The following is an 18,197-nucleotide window of genomic DNA, read 5'->3' on the forward strand; positions in this document are numbered from 1 at the left end:
GCATTTTTAAACTCATCTTCTGTTAGAAGCCCTCAGCAGAATTATTTCCCATTCATTCCATTTTTGGAGGGCCTTTGAGCTGACTAATAACATGAAACACATGACCAGAGCTTACATTTCCTGAGGAAGAGGATGACATGCCAGTGCTGAAGTACAAATCAAGTGCACTGAATGCTCCCAAAGAGGTGAGCAAGGATGGCAGGGACAGTTGGCAGAAATCTCTGGGGTTTGTAGCAGATATGTGGGATCAAGCCACCTTTTGCCCTGTGACCTAAATCTGGGCTTGTGGACTTGTTCTCCACTCCTGCAGCTGTGCAGGGGAAGGAAGGCCCCTCTGCACTAGTTTGGATTTCCACATTTGTGTGGTTCAGTGGGGTCCCTCTCTGTCTTCAATGGGGAAACTGGGAGAAGAGTCAGCTAGAAGGGATTCCTGGCATATATTCAGGTGAAGGGAAACTAACTTTAGTGGAAGTAAGAAGATGTGAACAACTGGAAACAAAATAATTTGTGCTCTACAGATTTTGAAATATTCTAGTAAATTTTCAGATAAATTTCAGAATAATGTGTTTATTACAGGTTTTGAAATATTCTATAAATTTCAGATAAGTATGCTCACTAATGATTAAAGCAAAACACCAAGAAAAATGTCATTGTTCTTGGTATTATCTATTTACAGCAACCTCTGTTTTTTCCTATTTGTTCTGCTGCTTTCAGAAATGTACTGGTCTGAAAGTAAAGGCCTAATGATGTGTTCCATTTAAGCACTGATACCTACCAACAAAAAAAGAATAATATACTACCCTGGATGCTAATAAAATTCAATGCTTTTATTTAGACCTATATAAATCACAAAGATTTATTCTTCTCATAAAGTTCTGGAAGTAATGAGGAAGTAATAGGCTAAAGAAGGAGACAGTTTATATTTTCTGATGTATTTGTTAGCAGTCATGTACAATATGGCATTGAATATTCTTGGATTGTTCTTTATTTAAAAAAATGAAAGAAGATAGAGCAAGTAAAATAATATGAAGTTTAAGAGCTGCAGCACTCCTCAGTTAAATTGAATTACTCCCACCAAAATGGATCCCACCTAAGGATCTATTCAAATATGTTTGTACACTTGTAAACAGCAATATTTAATTTTTTTATTTAATTCAATAGGTGCATTCTTGCAGATTTTTTACAATTTTATGTAAGCTACCCATGACAAATGCACCACTTTTATTGTAATATAAAACTTGCTGAATATAACTTTTCTTGTTAGATAAAATTTGACACTTCTGGCAATGTCATTAAAAACATAATGCCCTCCCTAGCCATTAATGAGTGTGGAAGCCTCATGGAACATTATACACTCCTGGTAGTATTAGACTCTGTGTTCTGACAAAATTCCATGATAAATTCAAATGTCTGCCTGATCTCATGTTCTGATTTATTCTGGAGTACTTGTCCGCTACCAAATCCATGATCTCCTTTATGTCTGACATTAATTACAGTCAATATTACTCTCACTGTGTTATGGGAGGATTTAAGTCTTCTAGATGCAACATCATTCACTGGATAAGTAACTGAATTATGACAACAGATGTATAAACTCTTCTGCTCACTGTGGGATTGAGCTAAGCAAGTCTCTTGACTTCTCAGTTTTCCTTCCCATTATTTATGTGTGCTATCCATTTACTTCATAAACTCTCCAGGGCAGAACTAGGTTTGAAGTGCTTGGCTCAGAAGGAGCTTAATCCCTTTAAATGCTACTTAAATATAAATAATAACAATAAACTCTTGGCAGCAGGCTGCTGATGCACTCAAGCTGCTGCATTGCCATGCTGAATAGCAGTGTCCCCTTGGCTCCTTGAGGCTGCTCCCTGAGGTCCCATCCTGGAGCAGGCACAGCCATGCTCTTGGACCAGGTGTATCACCCAGGATTGGAACTGACATGCAGAGGCAGGGAAAGTGATGGGTTCTTTTGATGCTACCAAAAGAACAAAACTGCAGACAAGAAGGGGCTGTGATGGCTGTGAGGGGAGTGTTGCAACCAACACTCTGCAGAGGCATTTTGGTGTGGGCTCAGGGCCATCACCCCTGGAAGGTGCGTCAGTCCCTGCAGCTTGGCCCCTCCTATGCCCAAACCATGGGGCAGGTGGGATCATTTCAACAGGAAAACTGTCTCTTTAGAGTCTATTGTGGGGTGCATTACTTTCAGCTTTGATGTGGTCTTGGATGAGCCCAGGTAAATGTTTCACATTTTCAGACAATGTAGTCCTACGAGTCTTAGTTTGGGTCTTTCAAATGGCTTTTGGGATTCGAAGACAAGAGGTGCATTGGACCATGTGGTTTTGCTGAAACTAAAGCAGTAACTCGTGGAGGGTAACACATTTACATTTTGTTTATAAGTCTAAGAAAAAAAATTATAAAAAATACAGGAATAATGTTTTGTTTCTTTCTTATGTTAAACATTGCTTGAATAAAGGATTAAGGTTAAAAGAAGCTACAGAAGAGAGTGACCACCTTCTAATTGCTTAAAAAAATCAGAACTAAAGCCATATTTGAAATTAATCTGGAGTTATGGAAGCAAATATTCATTACCCCATGGAAGGAATTTGCAGCCTGAAAAATGTCACCAAACTTGGGAGAGTTATTGAATTGAGAAGTTGTGATATTTCTCTGGATAAAATAAGTTTGTTTGCTTGTTTCTGTTTCAACCATCTGAAATTATTTATGCAATTGTTTTTGGTTTATCTTTTTATGACATGCATATTTGTGTTCCTCAGATAAATGGAAAGCCTCTGCAGTACATTTTCCCTCATACAAGGCTCAAACTACTGAGAGATCCAAAGGACCACACAGTTTCAGGTAAAAAACCCTCTACCAGACATGATCATTAACTTGTTTAGCATGAATTATACAACAGATTTCCAGTATTAAAAATAGTTCCTGTGTCTGTGCAGCAGAAAATTCAGTGGTCATTTTAAATCTTGCTCATTGGCTATAACAGAAAGCAGCAGAGCATAAAAAAGGTCACGACATCTGTTCAAGATATATAAGCTATACAGACGTTAAAAACTGAGGAAAATTGGTTATGTTATCCATATGAACAGTCTGTTTTGCTGTTGCTTTTTATGTAACTCTATATTCTCTGCACGAGTCCTTATAAAATAAGCTTGTGTAGGTGTTCAGCATGTACAGAACTGAGAATTTTATTCTTTCTGTTCTGGAACTCTCCCCCCAGTCCCCCCTCCCCCCTACTCCCCCCATAGAGGGGGTTAGGAGAACAATCAGATCCCATTTTTCTGTGATATCTTCACATGGAGACATTTATCACAGGACTGCAGATTTATTCTCTTTTTCCTTAACATTGACATGAATGTTCATGTAAGTCAGAGTCTGCTTGCCAAGGAGATGAAAGTGGCAGAGGTGATGTTCATTCACCTCCCAGGCTGAGAGCAGGGCAATATTTTCATGTGTAAAACTGTAAAAGGCTGCCAGTTACAGGACCTGGCACAGGTAAGGTCTGTCTGTCTGAACTTCTGGAATTGCACCCTTTCTCACATCTAATACTGATATGGAACTCAAACTTATTTCAATATTTGTTCTTTCAGAGGTAAATGCTTTTAGAGGTTTTGCCGTGAAACCATCAGACTTTCTTTTAACTTGCTTGAAAGATTCTAATAGTGTGTGTCAAACTCTGTTTCTGCACAGAAGTAATTACTGACTGCCAACCCTGGTGTTCCCTCGAGCATTAAGCAGAAAGTGGCATGAACTTACTTGAATTGCTAAATATTGTTTTCACAGGGCTTCTGGCAGTAAAGTCTTGATAATTTCCATCCTCAGTACCCACTTCATACTTAGGGTGTTAAATGAATGTTCTGTATGCATTATGAGGTATTTTCTTGTTAGTCAGTGTAACACCCACCAATGATTTCAGGCTGCAGAGAGACCCCTCCACCCACACAGCCCAGTCTGAAAGGAGCTGCCAGCTCTGCTGTGTGTCAGCTTGTGCTGCTCCAGGCCCTCCCAGTCCACAGGAACTCCTTGGCATCCTTGTAGGGATCTTTGCCCTGCGGGCTGATGAGTAATGCTGTGATCCAAGCTGCTGTCTTACTCAGAAATAAGAGGAATTACAACCACGCAACTGTAAAGCTCGTGATTTAGTGTTGCTGAAGCCTGCTCTCCTATGTAAAATTACTTACCCTTATGCAGTGGGAAATGCCTATTCCAAATTCTTGATTAACTCTCATGCTGGCAGTCACAGCAACACACTGTGCCTCAGGGAAAATGCCTTGTGAGCAAGGTGTAGATATCGACGTCTCATTGACTAATGCCTTGCACAAATGAGGTCACACAGGATCAAAAATTTACTCAGAGTCCTGATAAGGTTATATAGCCCACACTGGGATTTCTCACTGCTACAACTATATAATATTGTGCTTAAATTCTAATTGGAGAAAGCCAGCTTGGCTCTGTCTACAACCTGCACTCATATTTTTGTTTTAGTCCAGATACAGGTTTGGAGACCTGCACAGATATATTTCTGTATGATGCATACCTAGATTTTCCTACACGTATATAAAGGCCTAAATGCAAATTTTACATAAAAGAGCCAAAGGTAGAATAGGGTGGCCCTGAAACAGAAGAATTAGTTGTAGTTTTCACTCCTTATATATCTTTGAAGTACCATAACTCCTTTACTATATACTTCCCTTCCTTCTCTTCTCTCAAGTGTCTGAATGATTTAACTGCATGAAAACTCTCTTCAAATGTGGACTGTGTTATGCTTAGCCTTCAGCTTTCCAAATGACATCTACCAGAGATAGGCACAAAAAGAACTAAATTTTATCAAACATGACCTGCAAACTAATAGTAAACATCTGTGTTTATCAACCAGACAATGACTATTAACCAGAGGAAGATACAGAAGTCTATTATGCAACAAAAGTTACTTAAATTATTGGTAAATTTCAAAAAAATATACACTTTTATACCATCACAGTTATCTCACTACAAGAGTTTTGGATATTCATCTAGATTGCATGTCTGATTGCTTCCCCAGCGGGTTTCTTTCTCCTTCTTTGTTTTCATTTGTTCGCTTTGTCTCTTTTTGCTCTTCTTTCTCCCTTCCCTTCTTTCTTATCAAAAGTACCAAAATGAGGTTTTGACTCATTTTGTCTGCATTTATACTTGTTGCATCAACACAGGAAGTGTGTATGTTAAAAACCACAATCCTCAGTAAAGCTCACATGAGGAGTCAGATCTTTCCAAGAGTACAGCCACCATTGAAAGTATCCTTTGAGCAGCATCTTCAGCTGAACTTTTGTGTTGCTGGGTTCTTACAAGCCAGCTGGCCTGTAGTCCTGGGTGACCACAGCAGTGTGAGCACCATCCATTGTCTCAGATTTCCTCACAGTACGTACAGAACCTCCTCTGTCTTGGCTATGCACAAAAGCCTCTCCTATGTGCTCATTTCTGCACATGCAAGAGCAGTTTATACTCATGTTGTAAATGATCTATGTGCAGTTTGGTCAGTTCTGAAGCAGGAGCTGCCTGGGGAGATGCCTGAGACTGACAGATTCTCCTCAGGGGATTCATTAATACACCTTCAGTGTACAATTAGTGTATCTTAACTGGAGTGTGCCCAGCAGGAGTTACGTAGGGAAATGTCCTAAACTGTATAAAATTCCCACTTGGAGAGTTCCTGTAACTGTTGACCAGCTGCTTTGCTGGGAAATTGGCCAGTGCTTTAGCCCATTATCTCATCTCACTGGAGGTCTTGGGCCAACCTGGGCATCAGTGTGCTGGGTCAGCTCAGATAACCAATTCTACCACAGCAGCTGCAATTGTAGGACAAGATTTCATCCTACTATCACCTTTATAAGTTGAATTCCACAAGTCTCATCATAATCTTACCACAGTAGAATCTGCTGCCTGATTATGAATGCAAAAATTGTCACATTCTGAATATCAATAATAAGACTAATCCCAAACATTTAAAAATTCAGGATTTTCAACTACATATTATGTGCACACGTATTTGGTTTATTTGCTTTCTTGATTAATGAAAACTGACTCTGAGGTACAGATGCCTTTGAGGCCTCTTACATAACCTGGCCTCATTTTGCACACACAAACATATAATGTGAATTTTGGCACATGAATGAGGTGCTTGAGGATTGAGGAACCAAGCCAAAATTCTGATGGCAAGAGAATAGTAGTGCTGAATGAAAAATAAATATATACTTGCTCACTGGCTGCTCTCTTGAAGGTTCTTGTTTCTTTATTATATACCACACTCTAGAGCATACAGATCTACTTTTTGAGATACTCAGTGTCCCCTCCTCAGACAGTGAGAGGTGTGAAGGAATTTCCAAGGATTTACTCTGCAAAGACTGATTATTAATTTGCAATTAAGGAAAAAAAAAAAAAAAGAAGAATTGGCATCACAGATGTGCTAATGTGCCAAAGCAATGAGGGGAGTACTCAGTGAATGATAATATAGCAGTGTTTAATGCTCCAGAAACTCACTGTTTGTTTTCACTGAGAGCCCCTTGTTCCTTTTGGATCCTTTAGCAGAGCAGCATAAGTGCTGTTTTATACTGCCAGAATTTTCTCTACTGTTTTTTATCACGCCATCATTATGTTTGAAAAAGTGAATTAAGGATGTGGCTATTGAAGGTAATGAAAGCACTGGCAATGCTTTTCCAAAACCTTTGGAAATGTTGAAAAGATAACTTACATGGTGTTTTTCCTAAACAGGAAGCTGTTTAGGCACACTCAGGGGGCAAAATCCAACAAGGCAGACACATCTCAGTAGGTTTATAGGTACAATGAGTGCACTCAGACAAAGGTAATTTTTACTCCTTTACCTCACACAGGCTGAGTCAGAAAGTAATTCTTCCTTTTTGAAAGGAGGGATGTTCTGTGTTTCCAGGAAAAAAAAAAAAAAGTACCTTTGAGCAGCCAGACTTTCTGTGTTGGAGAACATCCTCTTCCATTCTGGTAAGAGAAAAAAAAAATTAAAAAAAAGAGGCAGAGAAACGAGTCAGAAAAATCTGCAAACTTTATAGTGGAGCAAAGAAGTGAATTAGATGGTGGGAAGGATGGGAAGAAGAGTGCACCCCTAGTCTCTAACTCAGCAGTGATGTCAGTGAAACTGCAAGTAGAATTACAGGATAGCTGTTATGCTGTTATGCTGTACACACGTCAGACATGCCTCATACTCTCCCTAAGGATTGCTAATTCCTGCAAACAACACTACACTTCTGCAGTGTGCCAGCTCATGCAGTGCTCATCTGGATGGAGAGGAAGGGAAGTCAAAGAGTTTTACTGTATCAAGACCTCACTACTATAGTCAGTCTCTAAATAAACAACCCTATATATTTAGGATTCTTTCACCTGCAAGTTCAGCAAAATTAGTTCTTAGAGCAGAATACTAAAGTGCAACAAATATGTGATTAGTAATCAATTAAAAGCATATTAAATTTAGTCACAGTCTACGTGCAGTGTGAGAAGTCAGAGTGAGAACTGCAACCCACCTCCTGTTCTCATACTCTTGGAGGATTACCTATCCTATTTCCTTCATTTAAGGCCGGGAAGAACTGAGATAATACTTTGCACAAAAAAGCAATACCCTCCTCTAATATTCCCTTGTCACCGGGGAAGGACTTAATCCCCAATTAATGGTCATCATTCCCTCAAACACTCACTCCTTATCAGAGACCTGGCCCAGAAGGTAAAACCCATAAACAGAAAGGGACTGAGCTGTTGCAGTCAGGCTCATCAGAGATTTTCCTGGGAAGTCACGTGGTAGTAAATGAGGACAGGACAAGAAATAAAAGGAAAGAGAGATATCTGGTTTTCTCTTAATATCAATTTTAGAAAGAACTCAATACCATTAAACTTTTCTAAATAAAAACAAAGAAACAAATAAATTCTTCTCTGTGCTAGAAACACTTTGTAGAGGTACAGACCATATATTCCATATTTATGTCTCTTGTCTCCAAATTATTTTAATTTGAAAAGCACGAGTGTGTGTATTTAAAATACTTTCCATGAAATCATTTTGGCAGTTCAGTTGTTTATGTGTATTGTAGTATATGAACTTTGGTTGAAGAATTTGAGTGGTGGTAATTGAGAGGGCAATGCATCTCCTGGATTTAAAGGCTCCATTTGTTTTCATAGCTGTCATGCAGAAAAGGCTGCATAAACAGATCACTGCAACACTGAATGTTAGAGTTCAGTCAAGCCCCCAGATTTCCATGGGGGTTCAGCTGTCAGTGGCATTTACTGAGCCATTGGTGTCTATCAGTAAACACAGATGAAACTCAAATCCTACAAGGGATTTTATAGGTTTAAAGCTACAGTCTACCATAGATAGCACCATAGATTCTGATGTGACAGATTGTCCAAAAAGAAGAGACTTTTATCTTGTTTTCAAGTAGACGTGATAAATGCTTCAGGACGCTAATTCATAAAACACTTTATGATCCTTCAGGATGATAACCAGTGTGCACATCAGCATGAAGCAGATTTGCAGCTGATATAAATCAATGCTGTGCTATTAAAACAACTGTAATATATCTGAATTTCATCAGCTCCTGATTTGACTTCATGTGTATTTTATGCCTTAATTGCCAATGGCCAAGAAATGCAATAGCAGAGTAGATACAATCATATTTTTAGGAAACAACTTCATTGAAGCTAATTTTGTTAGAAGCACCAAAACAATTCTCCTAAGGACACTCCTGAAAATGCTGCACCTATTTAGACAACCAACCTCTGATATGGGTCATCATGTTATGCATTCCCGAGAATGGCATAAGAATAACAATGTAAATAAAAATTTAGGCTGGATTTTATTATACACATTATTTTTCCTGCTGTTTTTAAGTTCCTGAGTTAGCTTGTTTTTGTTTGCTTTGTCATGCTTCCTTTTTCTCTGCTCTCCAGACTTTAGAGATTGCTTTATCACAACTACAGTGTCTAAATAAATAGCTTGCATTTCTTCATGGCACTTTTAATTCTGACCTTTCCAAGAGAAGTCATTGATGTTTTTAATGTGTTTGAACCTTCTGTTCCATACAGACAATGCATTTGGGTGCAGGGTGTAAAATTGTTCCAGCAGATAAGGGCCTACCAGCACCCTAGCATATGTCTGGTCTAGATAAGGCTGGAGGAGGAATGAGGAGATAATGTCTAGTAAATGAACACAGGAGGAAGCTATGTTCTGTCTCCATTCACAGCCAAATAGTGTTGAAAGGCTTCATATTGTTTGATCATTGCTATAACTTGGTACACTGGCATATTTCAAAGTCTTTCATGCCTAATGTCTCATTTGCATGCTTTCTTCTCATGCATTTGCTACCATTGGACCTTGGCTAAAAAAAAGATCACCCTTGTGCTTCCTTTCCTGAATTCACCATTGTGGTTTTGTTCCGGTTTGGGGGATTTTTTATATTATTAGAAAGTGATGAAAAACATATTTCAATAAGCCTGTGCATTGGCTCCTGGATCTGAAACACAACACTTAATCTCTGTTTTGAAATTTAAACGTATTTCTCATTTCAGCCTACTCAGAGATAGGTGTTGTAGTCCTGCATTTTGCAGTTTAAGCCCATTTCAATTTTTCCCATTTTACTTCTGTATAGCTTCAACTTCAAAGCACACAATAGCTGAAGGTGTTAAAATGATCATGAGTTTACAGAAATAGTGAGTTTGAGCTACCATCTTGAAGGGTATACTTGAAGGCTCTTAGAAATCAAAATCAATAGCACTTTTTAAATATCTCTCTGAAAGTTCAGTCACTTAAAAGTCTATTAAAAATTCATATAGCTCCATTTCTAACTGTGACAAAAGTCAGATTTCTGCTGACACTCATACAATTTCCTATGCCAATTCGCACAAACACGTGTGAATGACTGAAAATCTGTTGTACATTCTCATTGCTTCTTTACTTTCCTTGTTCATATAATTAGAAAGAAAAATGGTTTCACACTTTCAAAAATTAGCTCAGAGGAAATATTTGCTTGAGTTAACACGGAACAATGTTTGCACAGAGCTTCTGGGTCACATGCCAGCATTCTCCTGCATGTGTTGAAGTTGTTGCTACTGCATAGGACCTCTATGATGATTAAATACAATCAGTTCTTGCATTTGCTACTGGAATGCTATTTACTTTTGTAAGAGAAAACATCCCTGGAAAATTAATTTTCATTTTTGTGTAAAATCAGGACCATCAACACCAGCAAAACCCTGCTGGGCCTTGAGCTGTTCATTTTTTTGCTGTTCTTTTTTTTTTCTTCCTTTCCTTTAACCTTGAACTTATGTATGGGGTTACCAGCGATTGTTTGTAAAGGCAAACCTAATAACTTCTTGGATGCTGAAATGGTTCCAGGAAATCTAGACTGTTTATACTCTAATGTCTATAATGGAGCTGCTCAGCAAAGCAGTGAAAAGATGGTAAGATTTCATGATCTTCCCTGTGTCCTGAGAGCAACAGCAACAGATAGGCTACAGCCTGGTCTTTATTATCTCTGTAAGAGACAAAAAGGACTGAACTGTAATTGCAGAGCTCAGGTTATAGTCAGCATATTCCAGCAAAGCAAAGTAAAAATGAAGTGTACAAGGAGATAGGATTTCATAGTGTTTGAGACACTTTGAGCTACCGAAGTTCAGAATAAATATATCTAAAGGGACAGAAAGTACTTCATGGTGGAAATAAGGAAAAAAGAGTGATGAATTTTGAAAATGCATTTGCAGTAATGCTTGCCAGGTCACCAGTGACAGAATTTATTAGTAGCAGGTTCTTGGTTACTGATCGTATATAATATATATACAAATATAAATACATATATACATATATACATATATATAAATACATGTAATGAATATGCATCACTGAAACAGTTTATGGTGTCTGGGAGGATATGAAATGACAAGTGAAATATCCTTTTGAAAGTCACAGAGTTGGTTAATTGCCAAAAACCAAAACAGCCATTCAATATTTTTCCTCCAAAAATGGATTTCTCACAAAAATAACTCTGCAGTTATTAAGCACTTGAAGTCTTTGCTAGCACAGAATGGAATGGAATGGAATGGAATGGAATGGAATGGAATGGAATGGAACAGAATGAAATAGAACACAATGAAATACAAAATACAAAATACAGTATTTCAGTCAGAAGGTACCTACAAAAACCTTATAGTCTAGCTACTGACCAATTCAAGGTGGAAGAAAAGTAAAAGTAGTTAAGGGCATTGTTGAAAAGCCTCTTGAACCCTTACAGGCATGGAGCATTGACCACCTCTTGCAGAAGCCTGTTTCAGTCTTTGACCACTTTGCAGTCTAAACTTCTCCTGCTACAGCTTTGAACTATTCCCACAAGGTCTATTACTGGATACCAGGGAGAGGAGCTAAGCACTTCCCTCTCCACTTCCCCTCCTCAGGAAGCTGTAGAGGACAATGAGGTTGCCGCTCACAGCCTTTTCTCCAAACCTGACAAACCCAAAGCCTTCAGACTCTCCTTACAGAACATTCCTTCCAGCTCTTCCACCAGCCTCACTGCCCTCCTTCAGGCACATTCAAGGACCTTGACAATCCTTCTCAAATCGTGGGGCCCAGACCTGTACATGGTATTCAAGGTGAGGCTGAACCACTGCTGGACAGTGGACAATCAGCTCTTTTGACTGTGTGGTGATGCTGTGTTTGATGCCACTCAGGACAGAGTTTGTCCCCTTGGCTGACTCACACTGAGCTGCAGCTGAGCAGCACCCCCAGATCCCTTTCTGATTTACAGCCATTGTTCTCCCCACTTACACTTGTGCCCAGTGTCACAGGTCCAGGATCCAGCATTTCCACATGCTAAATTTCATCCCATTAATCACAGCCCAATGTTCCAGTCTATCTAGATTCCTCTGAAAGGCCTCTTGTCAACAGCATCTCCCAGTTTTTGTCATGAGCACACATGATAATGGTGCATTCAACTCCTGCATCCAGACTTTTGACAGACATACTGAACAAATTTCACCTAGAATTGATCCCTGAAGAGCACTGCTTGTATCCAGTCCCCAGCCAGATGTCATGCCATTCACTACAGACCTTTCAGCTCTGCCCTTCAGACAGTTCTTCACCAAGAACAATGTGAACCCACTCATCCCACAGCTGGACAGCTCATCCATAAGGATGCTGTGAGAGCCAGCATCAAAAGGCATAGTAAAATCCAGAAAAACTACAACCAGCACCTTCCCATCATCCACTGGGCAGGTGCCCTAAAGCTTCAAACTCTGTTTGTTCATATGTTCAATTGTATAAATCAGAGGCTTACAAGCTAACTGTAATGATCTAGTATCCTTTTTTCTTTTATTTGTTTGTTTATCAAGGTATAAAAGCCATTCAATTGCATAATCAACCTTGTCAAAGTTTAACATTATAAATTTTATTGTATATTTGGTTTGGGTAGAGTTTTGGGGTGTTTTTTAGCTTAGCATGCTCCATCTTAAATCTTTAGCTAAGAATAGATGGGAGAGTAGGATCACAGCCCTGGGAGATCAGTAAAAACAATTTTAATTAATTACCAGTCTTCTTGCTTTGAAGCATCCTAAAAAGGATTGGATTTCTAGGTGCAAAATTCCCTTTGAAGAGATGTTCTCCTGAATATATTTTTCATGTAAATCAATACTCATAATTCAGAAAGGTGCCTTGTCTTATTCAAATCACAGTGATTTGCTTTTTGATGGTTTTCTGGTCCTGCGTCTTCTAAAGAAAACAGAAGTTCATTAATCTGGAAATCTAAATGAGAAAGATGAATGTATGGTTGTATCAAATTACCCTGAGAGATGGAAATTAGGACTCAAAATTAAAAAAAATAAAAGCAACAATAAAAACAAGGGAAAAAAAAGATCTGAGAAAGCATATGATGGGTATTTCTAAACTATCTGCATTCAAGGTTATAAACTGGGCAATTTTATTTCAAACAGAAGTAGTAAGCTCAATATTTTCAATAGATAAAATAGAAATAGGCTTAAAATCCCATCTTTACATGAAAAAATACAGCAGGACCCAAGCAATATTTATTTGTCAACCAGAACAGAGCACTTAGAGCTCATTGGGTGAAAAGTAGCTCATTCATTCTGACTACCAGGAATGAAGGCTTTGTAATTAACCTTAACTTAAATTTAAATTGTAATTTAAATATTTTTCTAGCAGTGTTTTTGCAACACACACACAGAGTCACCAACTCCTGTGATTGTCCCTTAGCAAACATACCTCAACTTTATCCATAAGGTCAGTTGTACATTTGACTCTAAAACCTACAAACATAAAATAGAAGCCCTTTCAAAGTATCTAGGGATAAAAAAAAAATAAATCATATAATAGGATGAAAAGTTCTTTCTTTTATTAGGAGTAATATGGACAGAACCCTCCAAAAGCTAAACTAACAAATATATCAGCCAAGATTTTCAGTTCCCTAGCATAGGAATCCATGTGAATGTCTCTGAAATCAAGTGTGCTCTCATTTATATGACAAACTACTTCTCTGCCATTCTGTCACAAATAAGCTATGAGAGGGTAGAAATGCCAATACTGTGCATCATGATAAAATCCTGACTCTGAGGACTTCCTCCCCTCTGTGATGAAAAGCAGCCAGTCCTAAAGATATATTTAAAGATATATTTAAAATTCCATGTGTTGACTGTGTGAGTTAAGAAAGTTAAGTCCTTGCTTTTGTGTGTGTTTCTTGGATTTGCTGAACTCAATAGTTCCCAGTTGTGAGCCTTTAGATCTGTAAACATATTAATGACTTTTTCCATACTGCTTAGTCAGAATTTCTCTATGCAGAGCAGCCCACATGAATTTCTAAGTTCTCAGGATGGACTTGTGTTTAAATGTTTTGAGAGGAGTATGCATTCACTTTATGCAATGAGGTACTTATTTTTTAAAAACAGTATAGTCTAATTTTTTTAAAGGACATCATCCTTATAATGGTAATTTTTATTTCCCTATCAAATTAGGAAAAATATACTTTACCTACCAGTTCAAAATTTCCCATTTGCACTGACATAAGGTAATTAACTTAAAATATTAATATGCTGCTTGTTCCAAATAAATGGAAAAAACCCTCTTCTAAAAAAAACATTGGAAAATATATAATTATGAGGATAGCTGAGTCAAAAAGTATATAGATTTAGCTAAACTGGGATAGAAAAACTAGTGGAAACTTTTTTTTTTTTCAGAAATGCAATGTGGTAATCCTTGTACTGAAAGAAACTCAGGGCTGACTAATGAAACAGTAATAGCATTATGAGGAAAAGCCTGAATCTAAAAAGATAAAGCTTTGCAAAGAGGTGGTGTGGTGACATTTCTACAGCTGGTCAGTCTAATCACTCAGCAGGTTTGGCTTATGAAATTAATAAATTGAAAAATAATTATTTAGCCATTACCTAAAGGTGGGTAAATCAGCCTTTCAATTCCTAAACCAAAGTGTGAATCATCTCATATGAAATTTTCTTCAAAGAAAAAAATTGTTTAACTAGTATAGGAAGTTTTGGTTTTGTTTTTTTTTTGTTTATTTTTTTTTTAATAAAAAAAGCAAAAGAACATGAAAAATTTGCAATGCGTAAGAATATTTTATTTTATTGCTTTATATTTTAAGCTTTTGTTTTAACTCTCATTATTTTGTACACAAGTGAGGCTAGTGATCCACTTCTCTCCAGATGAAACAATAAGTGATGAAAATGTTTTTATTTCTCTACTTTTTTAGAAAGGAAGAAAATGTGTGATTTAATGGTGATTTACCCAGAATTATTGTATGCTTTTCCCACCATTAATTTGCACATCCTTTGATGTGAAAAATGTCAATTAAAATCAAATATTTAAGAAAAATAATAGCATTTTCCAAATATAGGTTCATGTAAATGTACCTGCTTTGCTGCTTGAAAGAGCAAGCTCAAGGCTCTCTGTCAATGTCTCCATAATTATGTGATTCTAAAAGCTCAGATATTATAATTTCTCAGGTAAACTGCATGCATGTTGTAGGCATATGATAAAGCTATCCTTTGAATCCACACTTCACGTGGATTTCTAGCAATTTTATTCAATTTATTAATACCGCAAATAGATTGTCAGAAGAAGATAGGATTAGCTTCAATGTAATTTTTAGTAACTCAGTTGCTTGTGTTATGTCAATCATGCAGTAGCTGCTCAAGAAGATCTTCCCAAATTTAAGTCTTTAGAAGAGCATCAGATATGACTGCAGCTAACCCTGATCTTCCAACCACAGACAGGAGTTATCTGGGACATTTTCAGTAACCTCTGATGACTTGTTCTCTTCCTTTCTTTCCACTGAATTATTCATTGCTTCATTTCTGTTCAAAGTTTTCTCTTTCTTTTGATCACAGGCAATGGACTGGGAATCCGAGTTGTAGGTGGGAAAGAAATTCCAGGAAGCAGTGGGGAAATTGGAGCTTACATTGCCAAGATCTTGCCTGGGGGCAATGCAGAGCAGACAGGGAAGCTTATAGAAGGTAAGATAAATGCATTATTAAAAGATGAAGCCATGGGACTATTGGGAGTTTGTTATAATTATTTATAATTCACATTTTCTCTTGTGCAACGGATGCAATCTTGTGCAAGGAATGAGAGCTACACCTACAAGATGCTTAAAGTAGAAAAGGCCTGATGGAAAGTGATTTTATGGCTTCTATGGCCAAGAAGAGTTGCCACAATGAGCTTTATTAGGGCATGTCTTCAGTAATGTGTCAACATGCTGTCTGCATGGTCACATGTCATCAGCCTATATCATGGACATGGGTTTTGAAGATCTTTAACCTTTAATTTTGAGTATCCTTGTTTGAAATTACTTTTATTTCTCAGTTCTATTTCTTATATTACTTAATTTCCACATGAAATTACTTATATTTCTTATTTGCACAGGTAAAACAGATCCAGTTGTCTCCCAGTTACATGCACTAACTTTTTTTCTTAGTCCCCTATAGGTCATACCTAATGTTATTTGTCCAATTTAAGGTAACCATCCAACCTGCTCCAACAGGCAACAGAGTAAAAGAGGTATCCACAGAAAAGCAGTTATTTCATCTAACTTAGACCTCTGTTTCAAGAATTGAAAGGGTCTTCCTCCTTTAATTGGCTTTTAGAAAACTGCATTCAACTTCATGTCATCCTTTAGGCTACTAAAGCTAGGTGGAGTGATAACTTCATTATCAATACATTTTCTAGGATTATTGCAATGTGATCATTCTGTCTAACAATTTATTTCTGTGATTACATGAATGCCATCTTTTTATAACTTTCTCTTTTATAGTTATTTTCTAGTGCCCTTTTACAAATCTGTAAGCACCTGAAGTGTCAGTCTGTCCATAGACAAAAAAAGACTACATTTGTTTCTAACTCACTAAACAATTTTGTTTTTCCTAAATGAGAACATGTACTCAGGGAAAAATAACAAAAGAAGATAAGTAGGAAGAATAGTTCTTCCAGGCAGAATTCAATTCACGTAAGTTTTCTGAATGGTAAACAAATAAAATAGCCATGATTTAATCCAAAGCACTTTGCAGGCAGAAAAACAGAGTAAATTGATTAAAGAATGTATTTACAAAGAATAGTTTAATTATTCAGTGGGTATTACAAAATAGTGTCACCTGCATTCATCCTGCAGCTTTTTTCATCCTTGGTGTTTTCTTTGCCAAAATATTGATGATATACAAGAAAAAAAACCCCAGAGGAAAATGAACCCCAATGTGCAATGAAATTAAACAGAAAATGTCAATGAAATTAAGCAGAAATTTAAAAAGAAACATAGTTATTTTTGGCCTAAACAGATTATGATATTAATTTTTAATGGGTAGTATCTCACTTATCAAATGATAGAATAGTGTTATTTTTTGTGCATGAATGATGAAAGAATTGACCTTAATTTTGTGTGTTCTGAAGCAAGTATTTGTTTTGGCTCCTTCTGTACAAATAAGTAGGTCTTTCATAACTGTGCTGGATTACGCATGCTTTGTTTCAGTACCAAGCAAGTAAAGAGGAAAATGTGGTTATTCAACATTTCCCCAAGACTGGACATTTCAAGGAAGAGAATAAGCAGTTACAGACTGGAATTGTCTGTAATCTTTTGGTTTATTTCGCCAGGAAATTTTCTGGAAATTGAAGTTTAAAACAGTTCTTTACTCACCATATTCGGTTCATTTCAGCGGTGATGAAGAACATCTTGGATTTACAATAACTACAGGAGAAATCTGACATAGAAATTTACTTTTTAATCTGTTCATATAATATATTTTGAAGGCTTGTTCCTGTTTTATAGAAAGATGAGTATGACAGTAAAATATTTATTCCTTTTTTTCATTCTCCCATCATATGTTCAGTCATGTTTCTGATACAACCTTTATAAAAGTATCCTTGACTTGGATAAGTTGACAGAAATGAACTCCATCAAAATCCCTATATTTCATCTGTAGAATTTGTCCACACAATGTCTCAGAACATGTTACAGTATTGATGTGTTAAATGTTCTCTCAGAGAGCAAAAATGCTTCTTGCAGAATGCACTTTGACATACAAGACAAACATTTCCCCCCACTGTCATTTACCTTTAGGTCTTGCCTTTATATCTAGTTTACTTTTTATGTTATTTTAGATGGATATCAGAGATCAACAAAGAATTTTTTCTACTTCACTGTGAGTTGTGGTTGGCTTAGTGGAAATATGGCTGGTGCTCGTTTAACCTCTACCCCTCAGAAGAGCTAAAATCCACTGGGGTCTTCAATCATTCTCATATTGATCTGTGTAAATCCAGCCAGACTGCTAATCTTAACAACACTTCTGAAAATAGAAGCTGGCCTTCTTTCCTTTTTCAAGTTATTTGCTGTCTCTCGCACCACAGAGAGAAAAAATAAAGAAAACTTTGTATGTCATTATCTGGAAATGCATTACTCTCTTTTTTTTTCAGTAATCATGAGTCATTTTTCCTGATTAAATGCTGTGTGACTACAAGTTAGAGTATAAACAGTCATCAAGTAAACATATACTAATGTCACTACAAGTTAGTATCTTGACTCATTAGCCTTTCTAAGAACATGAATCACTCTGAAAAATCCCATCAACTTAATTAATTCCTCTAATTCTAAAAACACTGGGTCAAGTCTGAAAATCCTACCAATAGCATAAGAAACAAGGATGGATTT

At 37.1% G+C, this 18,197-nt stretch overlaps 1 protein-coding gene across 2 annotated transcripts in view; it reads left to right on the forward strand.

Annotated features, from left to right (window-relative positions):
• PCLO (piccolo presynaptic cytomatrix protein) overlaps window positions 1-18,197 on the forward strand; it is a 324,823-nt gene that overhangs the window by 196,508 nt on the left and 110,118 nt on the right. For both annotated transcript variants that reach the window (XM_038154510.1, XM_038154511.1), the window contains exons 9-10: window positions 2,772-2,853; window positions 15,391-15,516. In XM_038154510.1, coding sequence (XP_038010438.1) covers window positions 2,772-2,853; window positions 15,391-15,516 — 208 coding nt within the window. The remainder of the gene's footprint in view (window positions 1-2,771; window positions 2,854-15,390; window positions 15,517-18,197) is intronic.

Source organism: Motacilla alba, chromosome 1A (assembly GCF_015832195.1).
Source record: "Motacilla alba alba isolate MOTALB_02 chromosome 1A, Motacilla_alba_V1.0_pri, whole genome shotgun sequence".
NCBI lineage: Eukaryota > Metazoa > Chordata > Aves > Passeriformes > Motacillidae > Motacilla > Motacilla alba.